Here is a 16,814-nt window from a genome sequence, read left to right as displayed (position 1 = left end):
ATGCTAGTAACGAGGCTCCCGTCTGTAGGTCTAGCCAGCGTTCATATGCGTTGTGCTGGGGCACGTGCCTCAGCAGCTCAAGGCAGCACACAGAGTCTCCAGAGTCTTTCCTGGTTAGATTTTTAATGGGCCCCGTGGGAGTTGTCTTATATCTAATCACTGGTCTGAGTTCTGATGTTTCCTAATGTGAACTTCAGATGAGAGTGAGGAATCCAGCATTGGGTCCCATCTATTTTTATGGCCATCAGGAGAGTCAGGATCACGAAGTCGGGTCCTTTTCAGAGTGTGCCTAGGATTGGCGTTTTGACTTAGTGTTTCAGTCTGTGAGGTGGGATAATGAACGTCCTATTTTTCTTCTGCAACTGCTCCCCCCTGACATTAACATTGCCAAAGAGGCTCAGGAAGGCTGAAATGCAGTCAAAGGCTGGGCAGTGGGGCATTTCTCAGAAGCATCTGCTTAGATGATCCAACTGAGAGACGGGGAGCATTCACATCAAGTGCACTGGTTAATATCAGCTTTCAGCAAGCCCAGAGTTCAGCAGCTCCACCGGTGATCCCTGTAGTCAGGTGAAAATCTGCTGAGACATTTATAGACTCGGGACAGGAACTAAAACCGTCTAGTAATTAGGGAAGGTGAGAAATCCCAAGACCAAGGGGCAAATCCCATTTTTAAGAACAGGCAGGTTTACTTATCTGGAGTCTATTTGATCTGTGGCAGGTGGATCCAAGAATTATGACTTTGGTTCCCTGAAGCTTATGTGAACTTTAGTTTACAAAAGGATGTACATTAGTATTTATACTGAAATCCATATTTTAGAAGAAGTAGTTAATGTCTATAAGACAGCGACAGTAGACTCATGCCTTTGAGACCTAGTAAAAGCTATAGGTTTGGATTAAAAGTCATGGACCATTCCTCATTCCAGATGTATAGATTGAACAGAGAAGGACTTAGCACGATGAGAGGCACTTTCAAGACTGTATTCAGAAGGCAGCCAGAGGGAGGTTAACTTAAAGTCTTGAGCTCCACACTGAGCCCTAAGAAGCCAGCGCTTGCTTCGTTAGCTTGTCGGACTCACTGGCCAATGCACTTGGTCTGCACTTGGAATTCTTAGTCCAACAATAGCATGGGGAAATAGAAAACATTTCCCCTATTTTCTGTATATCTTATTATTTTTATACCTCTATAACTTATGTTTATGTATCTTAAAAATGCCTTTTTAGGGGCTGGTGAGATGGCTCAGTGGGTAAGAGCACCCGACTGCTCTTCCAAAGGTCCAGAGTTCAAATCCCAGCAACCACATGGTGGCTCACAACCATCTGTAACGAGATCTGGCGCCCTCTTCTGGAGTGTCTGAAGACAGCTACAGTGTACTTACATATAATAAATAAATAAATCTTAAAAAAAAAAAAAAAAAAAGAATGGGAATGGGTGGGTAGGGAAGTGGGGGGCGCTATGGGGGACTTTTGGGATAGCATTGGAAATGTAATTGAGGAAAATATGTAATAAAAATATTAAAAATCAAAAAAAAATGCCTTTTTAAACCCTCCAATTTTACACATCTTTTTAGACTCTCCAACATTTATAACTTACATTTATCAACCTCAAATACCTTTTACCTGAAGCATTTTTTATTTCTAAGTCATTTTTCTATCATCATCTAAGTTCTTTTATATCCTTTAACTCTCATCATTTACATTTATCAATTTTAAACAATTTTCTAGACCCATAAATAATTTTTTTCCTCAGACTTTAAATAAATTTTACATTTTATATTTTTTATCCAATTATTTATTATGAGACATAGGCAGTTGATTTATTTATTGATTTACTTTTTACATATTGAGACCCTGACTCACAAGCTTCTCGATGTTGCTCTTGCTTATGTATGTAAAGGACCCCCAGGACCACTTTTTTTAAAAGAATATTTATTTATTTTATGTATATGAGTACACTGTAGCTGTACAGATGGTTGTGAGCCTATATGTGGTTGTTGGGAATTGAATTTTTAGGACCTCTGCTCACTCCGGTCAACCCCACTTGCTCTGGTCGGCCCCCGCTGTCCCTGCTTGATGCTCTGGCCCAAAGGTTTATTTATTATTATACATAAGTACACTGTAACTGTCTTCAGATGTGCCAGAAGAGGGTGGCAGATCTCATTATGGTGGTTGTGAGCCACCCTGTGGTTGCTGGGATTTGAACTTAGGACCTTTGGAAGAGCAGTCAGTGCTCTTACCCACTGAGCCATCTCTTCAGCCCCCCAGGCAGTTGATCATTGAGAGCTGTCATTTACTATGAGGCCTGTGAGCAAGTTTGCTCTTTTTAATAAAAAACTTTTAGTAGTTTTTTATTAACAAATGAATTAACTAATGAACTAATACAGTGTGTTAGGGGTACCTTACCTTAAGATAAGGAGCTATTTGCCTGTTAGTCTCTAGCTGTCAAGCTACAATAAGCCATCAGTGTGATGAGAGACTGGAAGAAGGATAAATTGTAACGTGATGGCCTATGTATTGATTAAAGTGACAAAGACTAGTCCATATTTTATTACCTAGACAGTTACCCCAGGCTCTTGTGTGTCTATGACACCAAGAGAAGTCTTTGGCCATCAAAGAGGCTTTTTGCTGTGGAGGAGGAACACGGGAGAGATTGACAGCCCTTGTCTAAAGCTGCACGTGACAGACAGTTCTCCAGCTGTCCTCTGTATGTCCTCAGTTCAGGGTGTACCCTTGCAGTGCCTGAGGCTTTAGGATAGTTATGTCCAGTGGTTTTCTACCACAGGCCCAGTGGTGCCCTTTGTCATTATGCCCATATCTTCTTGGAGACCTTGGAGGGTCACTGTTAGGAATTTGGGAGTCTCTGTCACAGTAAGTTTAAACACATTAAATGCCTTATTCAGCAGAGTTGACAGATTTGACAGATTTGAGGGCTAGTATCTACCTAGCATATCTGAGTTAATCAATCGTTGTTTTTAGTTATATGCTCTAAACATTGCAAATATAAAACAGGAGACTGAAGCTTTAATCTTATAATTAACTGCATTAGTACTTAGCACAACTTTAAATATACTTCTGAACACATTAAAGGATTTGATGTCTTCAAGGTTACTATCAATCCCTGTTAGGTTTGAGCCTTATAAATGATAGTTTTGAATTGAACTTCTAGTATTAAAATAAAACTTTTTAACCCATAAACATAAACTAGGAACTTTTTTGGCCTTGGCTGGAGGGACCTGTTATCTGCTCAGCTTGTTGGGCTGCCAGGAGGAGGGGCCTTGTTGGAGTTCAGGCAAACTGAAGGAGGAAGGGTGGACTTTAAAAGCCAGTGATTCTTAACCTTTTTAATATTGTAAACCTCTAAAATTTTTTTTAATTAATAAATTTCTTAATTTTTAGTCCTGGTATTATTACCATAATTTACAGAGCAATGTATTTGATGTAATGCAGAGAAAAAGACAAAGCTACAACAGATAAAACCCTTGGGAATGTGTATCTAATTGCCATCATGTTGCATTACTCATGAGCTATATATTTTAAATGAACAGACTATGTTATGATCTTCATTGTTCCCATCATCAGATCCATAGATGCTGGGATAGGGACTGCCTGGTGTCATCATGGTTGTCCCCTCCACAGGTCCATCAATTGTTGGCTGTTGTCCATTGCATTTTCTAAACTCATCATAGTTTCCATCATTTGTTAAAATGTCTTTCTTCATTGCAACCACCATATACTAATAAAGACATTATAATCGGGGCTGGTGAGATGGCTCAGCAGTTAAGAGCGCCAACTGCTCTTCCAAAGGTCCTGAGTTCAAATCCCAGCAACCATCCACGACGAAATCTGATGCCCTTTTCTGGAGTGTTGGAAGACAGCTACAGTGTACTTACATATAATAAATTTTAAAAAAAGATATTATAATCAATATAATTCAAAATGTTCCATAGCTTATATATTTAAATAATTTTTAAAATGTTTTTCCAATATCAAAAATAAAGTGAGGCTTTTAAGAGTGATGTCATAAAGCATAACCATGACTTTTGAGATAAAATCGATCCTTTTACGTTTAAACACTCTAGTGTCTCTAAAATCGATACCAAGTATATTATTTTGTTGTTACAAATGTTTGCTGCCGGCAAGAAAAGTTCTTCTATACAATACATGAAGGTGCAGCTTTAATACCTCATTAAAGAAACAGGTTTTAAATCCTGTCTTTTATAAGTCTGATTTTTAGGACAGGAATTGCATGAAAATATTATCCCAATTTAAAAGTATCTTTAGAGAGCTGTTCCCCTGAGTTGGCTCATGCCCTGTGTTGTTGCCCACAATGGCTTTGACCCTGGGGTACTTGTTTTTTTTTTTTTTTTTTAAAGATTTATTTATTATATGCGAGTACACTGTAGCTGACTTCAGACACACCAGAAGAGGGCATCAGATCTCATTACAGATGGTTGTGAGCCACCATGTGGTTGCTAGGATTTGAACTCAGGACCTTCAGAATAGCAGTCAGTGCTCATACCCGCTGAGCCATCTCGCCAGCCCAGGGGTACTTGTTTTTAAGCCAACTTTTTGTTACCAGTGTTACAGATTTTTAACGATACATCATAAATTTTAAACAAATATTTTATAACTAAGACATGTAAAACATTATATTTAAGACCAGTCAGAAATAAAGATGGAATGGCCACATACCCATATACATTGAGAATAGACAGACCAAAATTTTCTTACTTTCTTTATGTCTTAGTCAGGGTTTCTATTCCTGCACAAACATCATGACCAAGAAGCAAGTTGGGGAGGAAAGGGTTTATTCGGCTTACACTTCCATACTGCTGTTCATCACCAAAGGAAGTCAGGACTGGAACTCAAGCAGGTCAGGAAGCAGGAGCTGATGCAGAGGCCATGGAGGGATGTTCTTTACTGGCTTGCCTCCTCTGCCTTGCTCAGCCTGCTCTCTTATAGAACCCAAGACTACCAGCCCAGAGATGGTCCCACCCACAAGGGGCCTTTCCCTCTTCACTAATTGAGAAAATGCCTTACAGTTGGATCTCATGGAGGCATTTCCTCAACTGAAGCTCCTTTCTCTGTGATAACTCCAGCTGTGTCAAGTTGACACAAAACTAGCCAGTACAATTGACCCCTTGTCAACTTGACACACAAACACATCACTAGTAAGCCTCAACCCTTACATTCTTACTCATCCCCAAGATCTAAATAACTTTAAAAGTCCCACAGTCTTTACATATTCTTAAAATTTCAATCTCTTTAAAATATCCATCTCTTTTAAAATTCAAAGTCTTTTTACAATTAAAAGTCTCTTAACTGTGGGCTCCACTAAAACAGTTTCTTCCTTCAAGTGGGAAAATATCAGGGCACAGTCACAATCAAAAGCAAAAATCAATCTCCAACCGTCCAATGTCTGGGATCCAACTCACGATCTTCTGGGCTCCTCCAAGGGCTTGGGTCACTTCTCCAGCCATGCCCTTTGTAGCACACGTGTCGTCCTCTAGGCGCCAGATGCCTGTACTCCACTGCTGCTGCTGCTCTTGGTGGTCATCTCATGGTACTGGCATCTCCAAAACACTGCGTGACCCCTTCAGTCCTGGGCCTTCAATTGCAACTGAGGCTGCACCTTCACCAATGGCCTTCCATGCCCTCTCACAGTGCCGAGCCTCAGCTGCTCTGCATGATCCCTTCATGCCTTCAAAAGCAGTACCACCTGGGTGACCCTTACATATTACCAAGTCCTGCTGCAGCAGGAGTACAACCTTGGCTATCTCTGGAACACAGCCTCTTTGTGCTTTCAGAAAACACTTCCCAGAAGATGTCACATCAATGATGCTGGTCTCTTCTTAATCACCGCTAATTTCTTAGCTCCAGCTAACCAGCATCAATAGTCCCAGTAATGCAAAGTTTTTGCTTTAGTAGTTCTGGTATCTTGTTAATCACAGCTGATTCTTCAGCCCCAGCTAACCAGAACTACAGAATCTTAACAATCAAAACAGCAATGGCCCTGAAAAGAGTCTTTAATTTTCCCTCTGAAATTTCACAAGCCAGGCCTTCATCTTCTGCACTGTTCTCAACATTATTTTCCAAGCTCCTACACAACATCTGACAGAGCTCTTAACAGCGAATGGATATTCAAGCCCAACGTTCCAAAGTCTTTCCACAGTCTTCCCCAAAACATGGTCAGGTTGTCACAGGAATACCCCACTCTGCTGGTACCAATTTGTCTTAGTCAGGGTTTCTATTCCTGCACAAACATCATGACCAAGAAGCAAGTTGGGGAGGAAAGGGTTTATTCGGCTTACACTTCCATACTGCTGTTCATCACCAAAGGAAGTCAGGACTGGAACTCAAGCAGGTCAGGAAGCAGGAGCTGATGTAGAGGCCATGGAGGGATGTTCTTTACTGGCTTGCTTCCCCTGGCTTGCTCAGCCTGCTCTCTTATAGAACCCAAGACTGCCAGCCCAGAGTGGTCCCACCCACAAGGGGCCTTTTCCCCTTGATCACTAATTGAGAAAATGCCTTACAGTTGGATCTCATGGAGGCATTTCCTCAACTGAAGCTCCTTTCTCTGTGATAACTCCTGCTGTGTCAAGTTGACACAAAACTAGCCAGTACACTTTAGATGTAATTTCAGAGGAGCACTTTACCACCTGCTGAATCCAGTTCTCATGGACACAAAGGTTTGTAGGACTGGACATCAGCTTTCTTACCAAAGAGGCTGAGAAGTTGCTGGCCCCTTTCAGAGCTGCTCATATAGACCAAGCAGCCACTGGTGGGGCTTCTCCAGCAATGCTGGACTCCTGGCTGCAGGTGCAGGGCCCCAAAGGCAGCCCCAGTTTTTGTTGTCTCAATTCAGGCTGCTCTTTTTTTCTTTTTTCTTTTTCTAAGGATCCTTGAAATGAGTTAAACTAAGTCAAAAGGTAAATGGTCAGCAGATGAAGTTTTAATTATTTTTTCCTCTGAATGTGAAACAGAGAGCAACAATTAGGCAATGAAACAAAACTACAGACAGAAACTGTCAGACACGGACAGAGTAGCATGTCAAGGACAATCAATAGAGTTGGGGGGTGGGAGCCCAGATGTCCCCCCAAAGGAACTCAAATGTCCGATAGTGAATGAGTTAAAGACAGAAGAGAGGAACCAAAAAAACCCAAAGCTGAAGTGGAAGACAGAAAACAAAATAGAATTTCAAAGACAGATACAGCGCTGTAGGGCTCTGGGGCGAGAGTCCTGACCAGGTCAAAGTGCAAAGCAGTAGATTGTACTCCAACCCCTAGCAAGAGGAGTCTGAACGTCCCTGTCCTCAGGCCCAAGGAAACACTGTGTCCAGGTTTTACACTCTGAATCTTTCCAAAAGGTACCATAAACAAAACCAAAGAAAAATAATTGTGCAGGTTAAAAGAAAAAACAAAAACAAAACAAAAAACCTTACCTCCTTATGGAGGGCCCAGCTGGTTTGGGGGCGCTCACTGTCAGTAACGAGAGGTGCTTGAGGTGGAAGCTTGGCCAATCCACCAAATGTTAAGACTCAGGAATCGCCACCCAAACCACACGAACACTGATCTCAGTTAAGCAGGAATAGTTTATTGAATGCATACCCCAAGACTGAATGTTCACGACCACAGAAAGGACTCAGGTGCCTAACTGTGGTACGTCTGTTCCCAGGGCAGGCATATAAAGGAGAAATCCCACAAACCCATACTGAGCTCAATTGCTGGTGCAGGAAGTGTTGCCCAGTGGTCATCTCGGACTCAAGCCATTTTAGACATGACAGTTCACATTGACCTTGAACTTGATGGGTCCTATGTAAAGCTTTGTGGAATTTCTTAAGATGAACAAACTACACACAGAACATAACAGGGATGTGGTCAGCTTGACCCTGCTCTGAGACAAGCTATTTTTCTGTGTCAATGACTGGCAGGTATTTTATAGCAACAGTATAAAATAGCCAGCAGGCATGGAACAAAATGGCTACAGCTATGCTGGTGGGAGGGGGCAGACCTTAAAATGCACCACCACACCTGCTATATTGTATCTAGATTCTGCAGCTGGGGAAAAAAATCATGTCATATCTATCTTCTATTTTAAGAATATTTCCTACTTTAAAGATTTTATTCAATTGTTGGTCATACTTATGATAAAATTAAAACTTTTCTCCTCAAATTGGTCTCAATCGCTGATTTAAAAAAATAGTCTCCTGCTGCTTCTCAGACTCAGAGCCAGCACCAGTGGTGTGGGCTGAGGGTCCTCTTACACTTACTTGTGAGGTCTCCTGGTCTGGGCTCCATAGGCTTCACACCTGTAATACCTGTGCTAGCCCCTGCTCTCCTGTTACCTGCTTCTCCATGTTCTCTGACTTTCTCACTTCTTTATTCTTCCAGATGAACTTTAGAATCACATTGGCAGCTTTTAAATAAACAAACCTCCCTGGAACTTTGATTGGGATTGTATAATTAGAGATTACTGGGGGACAGTTGTCGTCTTGCAGTTTTGAGCCTTCTCACCCAAGATCATGGTAGGTCTCTCCACCCTGTCAGTCTCTTTCCCAAACCCCCCAGTTCATGGCTCTCACGCAGGGCCTCAGCATTTGGTTTAATTCTGGTATACAAAGCCTTCGTAGCTCTTTTCAGTTGTGAACACTTTATACATTTAGGGGAAACTTTTATTTTTAAAAAGTTAATCTGGAAGGAGGATGTTTTCCTTTGAGACTCAGGTTTGGGAAAGAGATAGAAAACTTGTTATTCTGAGTGCTTTTGCAGGGTTTGGGATTGTTACAAGCATGTGTTTTTGAAAATTAATATGTAATCAAGAGTAAATATTGGTGAGACTGTGCTGTGTTGGGGCAGTTGTGTTAGGTAGTAGGTGTAAAGAACCCCTGCTCTCTCTCTCTCTCTCTCTCTCTCTCTCTCTCTCTCTCTCTCTCTCACACACACACACACACACACACACACCATGAATCAGACAGAACAGATCACTGGGGCATTCTGAGAATGTCTGAGCTAGTGAATACTATGTGGCCATTAAAATGCTGTTCCTAGCACATGGAACATGTTTTGAGAGAAACATTGTTACTTTGTGCAGCTATGTAATAAATGTGTGTATGTAATGTTAATACTGTTTTCCCCTACATGGTGTAATTAGCAGCCTTTCTTTACATTTAAAGGCAGTCTTTTAATTATTTCTTAAAGTAAACATGCCTAAGAAAATCATGACTCTTTCTAGAGAAGCAGGCTGAAGTGACCTACTACGACCCGTGTGAGAGCCCTGAGGAGCTGCAGAGCCTGGCTCCTGACCTGGAACTGCACCTTGGTGACAACAGAGAGCTGAGAGCACTCAGCCAGCAGTGCCAGCGGCTGGAGGCTCAGCGGGGCCGCATCTGCTCCAGGAGAGCCCTCCTCAGGAACAGAAAGGTACCTAGTGAGCCGCCTCCCTCTGCCTCGGCTTTCATTTTTAATACAAGGTTAAGGGGTTTCCCCACATAGTGATTAATGTTCTTTATGATCTCAATGGCTAGAGCTAAATGTTTTATTAAAATGCTAAAAAGTTAGGTTTCTTTCAAGATGAAGTGTTTGCCTTAATGTCTAGATTTTAATTAGTTCATTCAGTAATTGTTCATAGAATGCATAGTACTTTTATCATCAAAATAAGAGTAGGGGCCATGAGATGTTCATCCCATAAAGTGCACAGGGCACAAGCCTGATAGACAGCCTCACTTCAGTCTCCAAAACCATGATGGGAGAGGTCTTCCTCGGACTACACATGCTTAAAGAGAAGTGTGCCCGCCCACAGACCCTTCATAGAGAACTGTGCCCACAGACCCTTCATAGAGAACTGTGCCCACAGACCCTTCATAGAGAAGTGTGCCCACAGACTCTCAAGAGAGAAGTGTGCCCACAGACTCTCAAGAGAGAAGTGTGCCCACAGACTCTTCATAGAGAAGTGTGCCCACAGACTCTTCATAGAGAAGTGTGCCCACAGACTCTCAAGAGAGAAGTGTGCCCACAGACTCTTCATAGAGAACTGTGCCCACAGACTCTCAAGAGAGAAGTGTGCCCACAGACTCTTCATAGAGAAGTGTGCCCACAGACTCTTCATAGAGAAGTGTGCCCACAGACTCTTCATAGAGAAGTGTGCCCACAGACCCTTCATAGAGAAGTGTGCCCACAGACTCTTCATAGAGAAGTGTGCCCACAGACTCTTCATAGAGAAGTGTGCCCACAGACCCTTCATAGAGAACTGTGCCCACAGACCCTTCATAGAGAAGTGTGCCCACAGACTCTTCATAGAGAAGTGTGCCCACAGACTCTTCATAGAGAAGTGTGCCCACAGACTCTTCATAGAGAAGTGTGCCCACAGACTCTCAAGAGAGAAGTGTGCCCACAGACTCTTCATAGAGAAGTGTGCCCACAGACTCTTCATAGAGAAGTGTGCCCACAGACTCTTCATAGAGAAGTGTGCCCACAGACTCTCAAGAGAGAAGTGTGCCCACAGACTCTTCATAGAGAAGTGTGCCCACAGACTCTCAAGAGAGAAGTGTGCCCACAGACTCTTCATAGAGAAGTGTGCCCACAGACTCTCAAGAGAGAAGTGTGCCCACAGACTCTCAAGAGAGAAGTGTGCCCACAGACTCTCAAGAGAGAAGTGTGCCCACAGACTCTTCATAGAGAAGTGTGCCCACAGACTCTTCATAGAGAAGTGTGCCCACAGACCCTTCATAGAGAAGTGTGCCCACAGACCCTTCATAGAGAACTGTGCCCACAGACCCTTCATAGAGAAGTGTGCCCACAGACTCTCAAGAGAGAAGTGTGCCCACAGACTCTCAAGAGAGAAGTGTGCCCACAGACTCTTCATAGAGAAGTGTGCCCACAGACTCTTCATAGAGAAGTGTGCCCACAGACTCTCAAGAGAGAAGTGTGCCCACAGACTCTCAAGAAAGAAGTGTGCCCACACATACTTAATAGATAAAAATAAACAAGAAGGGAGCTGGGTGTGATGCTAATGTCCAGGCTGGAATCCCAGCTACTTGAGAGGCTGGGGCAGGGTCAAGGCAGCCTGGGCAGCTTACGGAGACACGGCTTCCAGTTTAGGAGATGGCTGCGGGTGTAGTTTAGCAGTAGAAACTTGACTGGCATATAAAGGATTCTCCTTTCAATCCCTGGTGTCACAAGTAAAAACTGGAGAAACTAGCACAGAATATCATTTTATTCTAAATTATGGATTAAATAAAGCTGGCCACAGATGCAGTGTTCATCTTACTCCATACTTTACATTTAGTGAAACAAAAAAAGAAATCAGATCTTTCTTGTTGCAGATTGTTTTCATACACTGTATACTGGCCATGTTTTCATACACATATACTGGTCATGTTTTCCCTCCCCAGCGCCTCCCACACTCTTCCCATCCCCTTACCCACCCAACTTCGTCCTTCCTGTCTTAAAAAAACAAAACTGAAAAGTGAAAATCAAAACAAACAAAAGACTAATAAGGCAAAAATATGCAAAAACAAAGCACAGTGAAACTAATTTGCTTTCTTTTCTTAAAAACAATTTATTTCATGTACATTGTTTTGCCTGTGAGCATATCTGTATGAGGGTGTCAGGTCTCCTGCTGTGGTTGTGAGCTGCCATGTGTGTGCTGGGAATTGAACCCAGGTCCTCTGGAAGAGCAGCCAGTGCTTCTTTTTTTTTTTTTTTTTAGACAGGGAACTCAAAAACCAGACTGGCCTCAAACTCAGAGATGTGCCTGCCTCTGCCTCCTGAGTACTAGGACTAAAGACGTTCACTGATTCTAGTCTTAACCAGTGAGCCCCCCTCCATCTTCTCATTTGCTTCCTTAGTTCTGGAACAGTGACTCTCTCCTAACTACTAAGCTGTCCTCAGCACCTGCAAGGTTTTTTTACTTGTTAGGAAGATAATCTAATGATACTAATCTCATGATTAAGACGAGGGTAAAATAGCATCGTCAGGCTGAACATATAGTCAGTGAATGTTAGTATCCGTACTGTGTCCTCCCGCCCCCGAATGTGAAGCATTATTGTAAGTGGTTAGCATAGGGAAGCACAGTTTTTAACATAATCTTCCCAAGTGTTTCTAGGTGGGCTATGGTTTTGCAGATGTGTTTGGAAATATAGCTAGTATTTATAATATATGAAGACATGGGTCTACACAATCACATTAGAATGGCTTGTGGTGCCCTGAGACGGCTGCAGTGCTGACCTGAGTTCCAGCCCCAGGACCCATGTGATAGAAGGAGACAACTGACTTCAGCAGGTTGTTCTCTGACCTCTGCCTGTGCTGTGGCACGTGTGTGTGCTCCCCCACCAACATAACTAAGTGTAATAAAAAAGAAGGTTGAGACATTTCATCTCAACACACTCCATTGGGAACAAATGGCACCTGTGGGCGGCCCTTGTCAAAAGACTGTGGAGGGGGACTTCTCGTTGGCCCTCACTGGAACTGACCACCTTACATATTAGCCACAGTGCAATGCTTTCAACTCTACTCCAGCCCGTGTCTTACTAACAGCCCATGTGTGTGCCTGAAATTCTCCCACCAGGATCACTGCCGAGAAAATCATCAGCTCAGACTGCAGCAGGCCAAACAAAGTGTGAGACGCCTTCACCAGCACCACAGCATTCAAATGGTGAGCACCTGGAACAATTCGTGGTTGTGGTGTGACAGTGGGCTAGCCTGTGGAAACTACACAGTCAGGACAGGTGACGGTGGTTCTCCTTTCCTTGTGACTACATTCATAAGTGGAATTATGGGCATTTTACAAGGATGTGTTTGTTTACATATAGAAGAGAGACAAAGTAAAAGAGGAAGAACAAAAGAAAAAAGAATGGATAGACCATGAACGCCAGAAAACCCTTGAGCGGCTAAGAGCATATAAGGAGGTAAGTTCTAGAGATGCCACTCACCACGTTTATCTGGAAATACATGAGGCTCACCCACCCTAGAAAGAGTGTAACACATTACGAACACATAGCAGAGAATTTTAAAAATGCTATTACTGATGGAAGCATCAGTTGGGAGCATCACACTTTAAAAGCTACAATATGAAGCATTGCTGCTGCCTCTTCTGTGACTGGCGCAGGGTCTGGAGATGCAGCCCAGTACTTACCATCCTGTTCCGGGAAGAGCTACCACGACCAAGAAAGCGTTTGTGAGGGCTTGCGTGCAGTCTGGGGGTTAGTTCATTATTACCGTGTCAGAGCGTGGCGGCGGCAGGCATAGCACTGAGCAGCAGCCTGCATTTGATCCATAAGCAGCAGGCAGGGTTGGAGACCGGGCCTGACTTGGGCTTTTTGAAACTTCAAAGCCTACCCCCAGTGACATACTTCCTCCAACGGGACTACACCTAATCCTTCCTAAACAGCCCCTTAACTGGGCACAAAGCATTCAGATGCGTGAGCATGTGGGGGCCCTGCTCATGCAAAATGGGCAGCCCAGGACTCAATCCTCCTGGGTCAACCCCAACTGCTGTCCGAGTGTGTGCCACCATACTGCTATTGACGACATTGAAACATACTTGGTTGGGTTCCTGCTCTCCTTTCTGAATGGCTTTTAGCTGCTGCTGATAGATGGCTTTTCTTTCCTTTCATTTTTCATGTGTATGTTTAGGCACACATCTGTGGGGTCAGAGGACAGCCTCGGGTGTGGGGTCAGAGGACAGCCTCGGGTGTGGGGGTCAGAGGACAGCCTCGGGTGTGGGGTCAGAGGACAGCCTCGGTGTGGGGTCAGAGGACAGCCTTGGTGTGGGGTCAGAGGACAGCCTCGGGTGTGGGGGTCAGAGGACAGCCTCGGGTGTGGGGTCAGAGGACAGCCTCGATGTGGGGTCAGAGGACAGCCTCGGGTGTGGGGGTCAGAGGACAGCCTCGGTGTGGGGTCAGAGGACAGCCTTGGTGTGGGGTCAGAGGACAGCCTTGGTGTGGGGTCAGAGGACAGCCTTGGTGTGGGGTCAGAGGACAGCCTTGGTGTGGGGTCAGAGGACAGCCTTGGTGTGGGGTCAGAGGACAGCCTTGGTGTGGGGTCAGAGGACAGCCTCGGTGTCTTTCAGAAGCTTTCCACCTTGTTTTTTGAGACAAGGGCTCCGTGTGGCTCTACCCCAGCTCTGGGGTCACAGGCACCTGCCACCAACATGGCTTTCTGTGTGCATCCTGGGGGTTGGAGAAGGGCTCTCTGCACAGGTACTCTGAGGGACCCACCTAGCTTCCTTTTTCTTTGTAATGTCTAAAATGTCACCAAGGAGGACAGTGGCCTGTAAGTACAACCACAGTGCCCTGCTGGGATGATGGTCTCACTGTCCTCTCTCCAAAATATTACGGTGAACATTTTCATCTAAGCGTCCCCTTTCATCGTCATTTGTTACACAGGAAATGCCGCATGGCCACTTGGTCAGAGCAGTAGGTTCTGAGTGTTGGCAGGTTTAGACAAGTTTACCCCCCAAAATCAAATATAAATGTGGGCTTTTGCTTTGGGTTTTTGTTTTTTAAGCAGTGCTTCACTCTGGCCCAGGGTGGTTGCAAGGTGCTAGGGCAGCACTCTGCTGCTGCTGGGCAGTAAGTGGGCCTTGCACTCCTGAAGCAGGCTCAGGAGCATCGGCCTGTGTTGGCGGCCAGGAGGGAGGCGCGCGTGGGTTAGCACGCCCGTGCTCGGGGCAGTGTTGGTTTATAGATGTGTTTGCAGAGTTGCACCAATTGACAGCCTGCATTGTGGCCAATCTCTCACTAGCTTTTCATCCTTAGAAGTGCCCGGCTCATCAGTCTGCACTGAAAACAACTTGTTCAAAGTCCATGGTGTCAAACCTGTCAGGTGGGCGCTCTCAGAAGAGGCTCTCAACGGCTCACCACCACAAGACAGCTCATCCTGCCTCCAGCAAAACCGGAAGTGCTGTTCCCTTACCTGAAGCCAGTGTGAGACCCCCTGAGCATCAAGACCCCTGTGGCAGTGTCCCTGTCCAGGCTTTTGTACCTGTTAGTGACCAGACACTCTCCGGATCCAGTGAAGATCTGTCACAGCCACCACAGCCACCACCTCCTCCTCCCCTTCCTCCTCCCCCTCCTCCTCCTCTCCCCCCTGCTCTGTCCTCTTTTCAAGGTACCACTCATCAGAATTTAGGGCTCAGGACTTTGGCAACAGAGGACCGGCCACTCCCACTAGCGTGTGACCCATCTGCTGGGAGACCATGTGATTGCCAGGAGGGTTTCCAGGGTCCAGGTAATCCACTGCAGTTCTGCTCACTCTGGGTTCTTAAGCTGTTGAAGAAATCTCTCAGTTTCAATTTAGAGTCTTCAGAATTTCTCAGTCTCAGAGTATGCCACCATTTGTTGTCTTGTTAGTAATCTCCTATTGCAATTAGTATGGGCAAGATTGAGTTTGACAAATGCTGTCAGCCTGAAACCACATGTCTGTGCATTTGCTGACCATGTGGTGCAACCCCTGAAGCTGGTAAAGATCTCCTTCCCGGGACTTCAGCATGGATGAGAGCTCTCCCAGCGTTCCTCAGTACAGCTGTGACTGGTACTGTTGCATCCGAGGCATTCTCAGAACTGAGTGTTGGAGTTAATGGAGAATATCAGAAAAGTGGGCCACCTTTTCACACTGAATACTATCAAGTATTTGCTTAGCAAAGGCCACAGTTCACATGCATAATTCTAACTATGGCTTTAGACATTGACTTTTGGGGGAAACTATCGTGAACCTGCCAAGACTCAATGCCTACTGCTTTGGAGAAGATTGTCTTGGATAAGCCCTGGCAAATTGCTGGGCTTTGGCTGAGTTGCTCCACCTAGAACATAGTTACAGGGCTAGGGATGAGTGTGAAGCCTGTGGAACAGTTCCTGCTGGCTTTGGTTCATTGAGCCCTCTGCTTATTCTGAGTTTGGGGCTTCAGTGTATCCAGAACAGGGTGTGAAGGAAAATTCCTAAAGGCTCAGGTGGCAAGCAGCCCACCTGTAGGGTTTGAATAGAGTGCTCTTTTGTCTGCCTTGATTAGAGTTTAGATATGGGCAGGTGGGTGTGAAGTATACTCAGCTATACTCAGCGTAGCTTGGATACACACAGTTTTGGGGGCTCTATGGTACTGGGGAGTAAGGAAGTGTGAACTAGAATTCTGGATCATGGGGTTTACCCGATCAGTTCTCCAAGGGGATTAGGTGAGCTCTCCAGTCCAGGACAGAACACACATTGTTAGCCATAGCCAGTGCCTCGGTCCCTAGCTAGAAATAAACGTTAATCCTAAAGGCTCACCTGGCAGATGTCAAAGTTGGTAGCTTTATTCATGCTCCTGTGTCTGGCAGGTGACGAAAGGTTTCACCTGCCTCATGGTCTCAGGGTGCCAGAGTTTTTGAAAAATAGCTTCTCCCCAGTGTCTTGGAACTCTGAGCTAATTTGTGTTTTGACAGCATTTCACACCTTCAAAAATAGAGCCCTTAGGCACCTCAGGTAAGGTGGGTGGCATTAGACACACTGCAGGAAATGTGTTGGTGCCTCTCATCAGCCTCACTGAGACGCTGATAAAGTGGACGACTTTAAGCCTCCCTGTATATAGAAACCTGCTCAGCTGAGCTCAGAGTGAGGCATCACTGACTAATCGCCAAGACTGAAGTAGAGGAATGTGGGATGAACGTTCAAGATGTTTTTTAGTGGGAAAGAAAATGGAGGAGATAGAATTTAGAGGGAGCTTAGTCTTGCCCTGTGGGTCAGATTGTTCCAGCGCAGGCTTCCTTAACTCTTCCTTAACTCCGAGGGGTCCTAAGTCATGAGAGCAGAAGATGGGTATGGCTGTGGTCTGTAACTTATAGTGGG

General features: G+C 44.7%; 1 protein-coding gene across 2 annotated transcripts in view; it reads left to right on the top strand.

Moving 5' to 3' along the window:
• The window catches only part of Whamm (WASP homolog associated with actin, golgi membranes and microtubules), a 35,865-nt gene that overhangs the window by 17,898 nt on the left and 1,153 nt on the right, over window positions 1-16,814 (top strand). The window contains exons 6-9 of one of the 2 annotated variants that reach the window (XM_021168583.3): window positions 9,229-9,416; window positions 12,562-12,648; window positions 12,806-12,901; window positions 14,753-15,224. In XM_021168583.3, coding sequence (XP_021024242.1) covers window positions 9,229-9,416; window positions 12,562-12,648; window positions 12,806-12,901; window positions 14,753-15,224 — 843 coding nt within the window. Of the gene's footprint in view, window positions 1-9,228; window positions 9,417-12,561; window positions 12,649-12,805; window positions 12,902-14,738; window positions 15,225-16,814 lie in introns of those variants that run through there. The other variant, XM_085841594.1, reaches the window with a different exon arrangement.

Source organism: Mus caroli, unplaced genomic scaffold, assembly GCF_978045245.1.
Source record: "Mus caroli unplaced genomic scaffold, Mus_caroli_1 scaffold_8, whole genome shotgun sequence".
Taxonomy (NCBI): domain Eukaryota; kingdom Metazoa; phylum Chordata; class Mammalia; order Rodentia; family Muridae; genus Mus; species Mus caroli.
The sequence above is the reverse complement of the archived record's forward strand: the minus strand, read 5'-3'. Positions and strand labels throughout refer to the sequence as shown.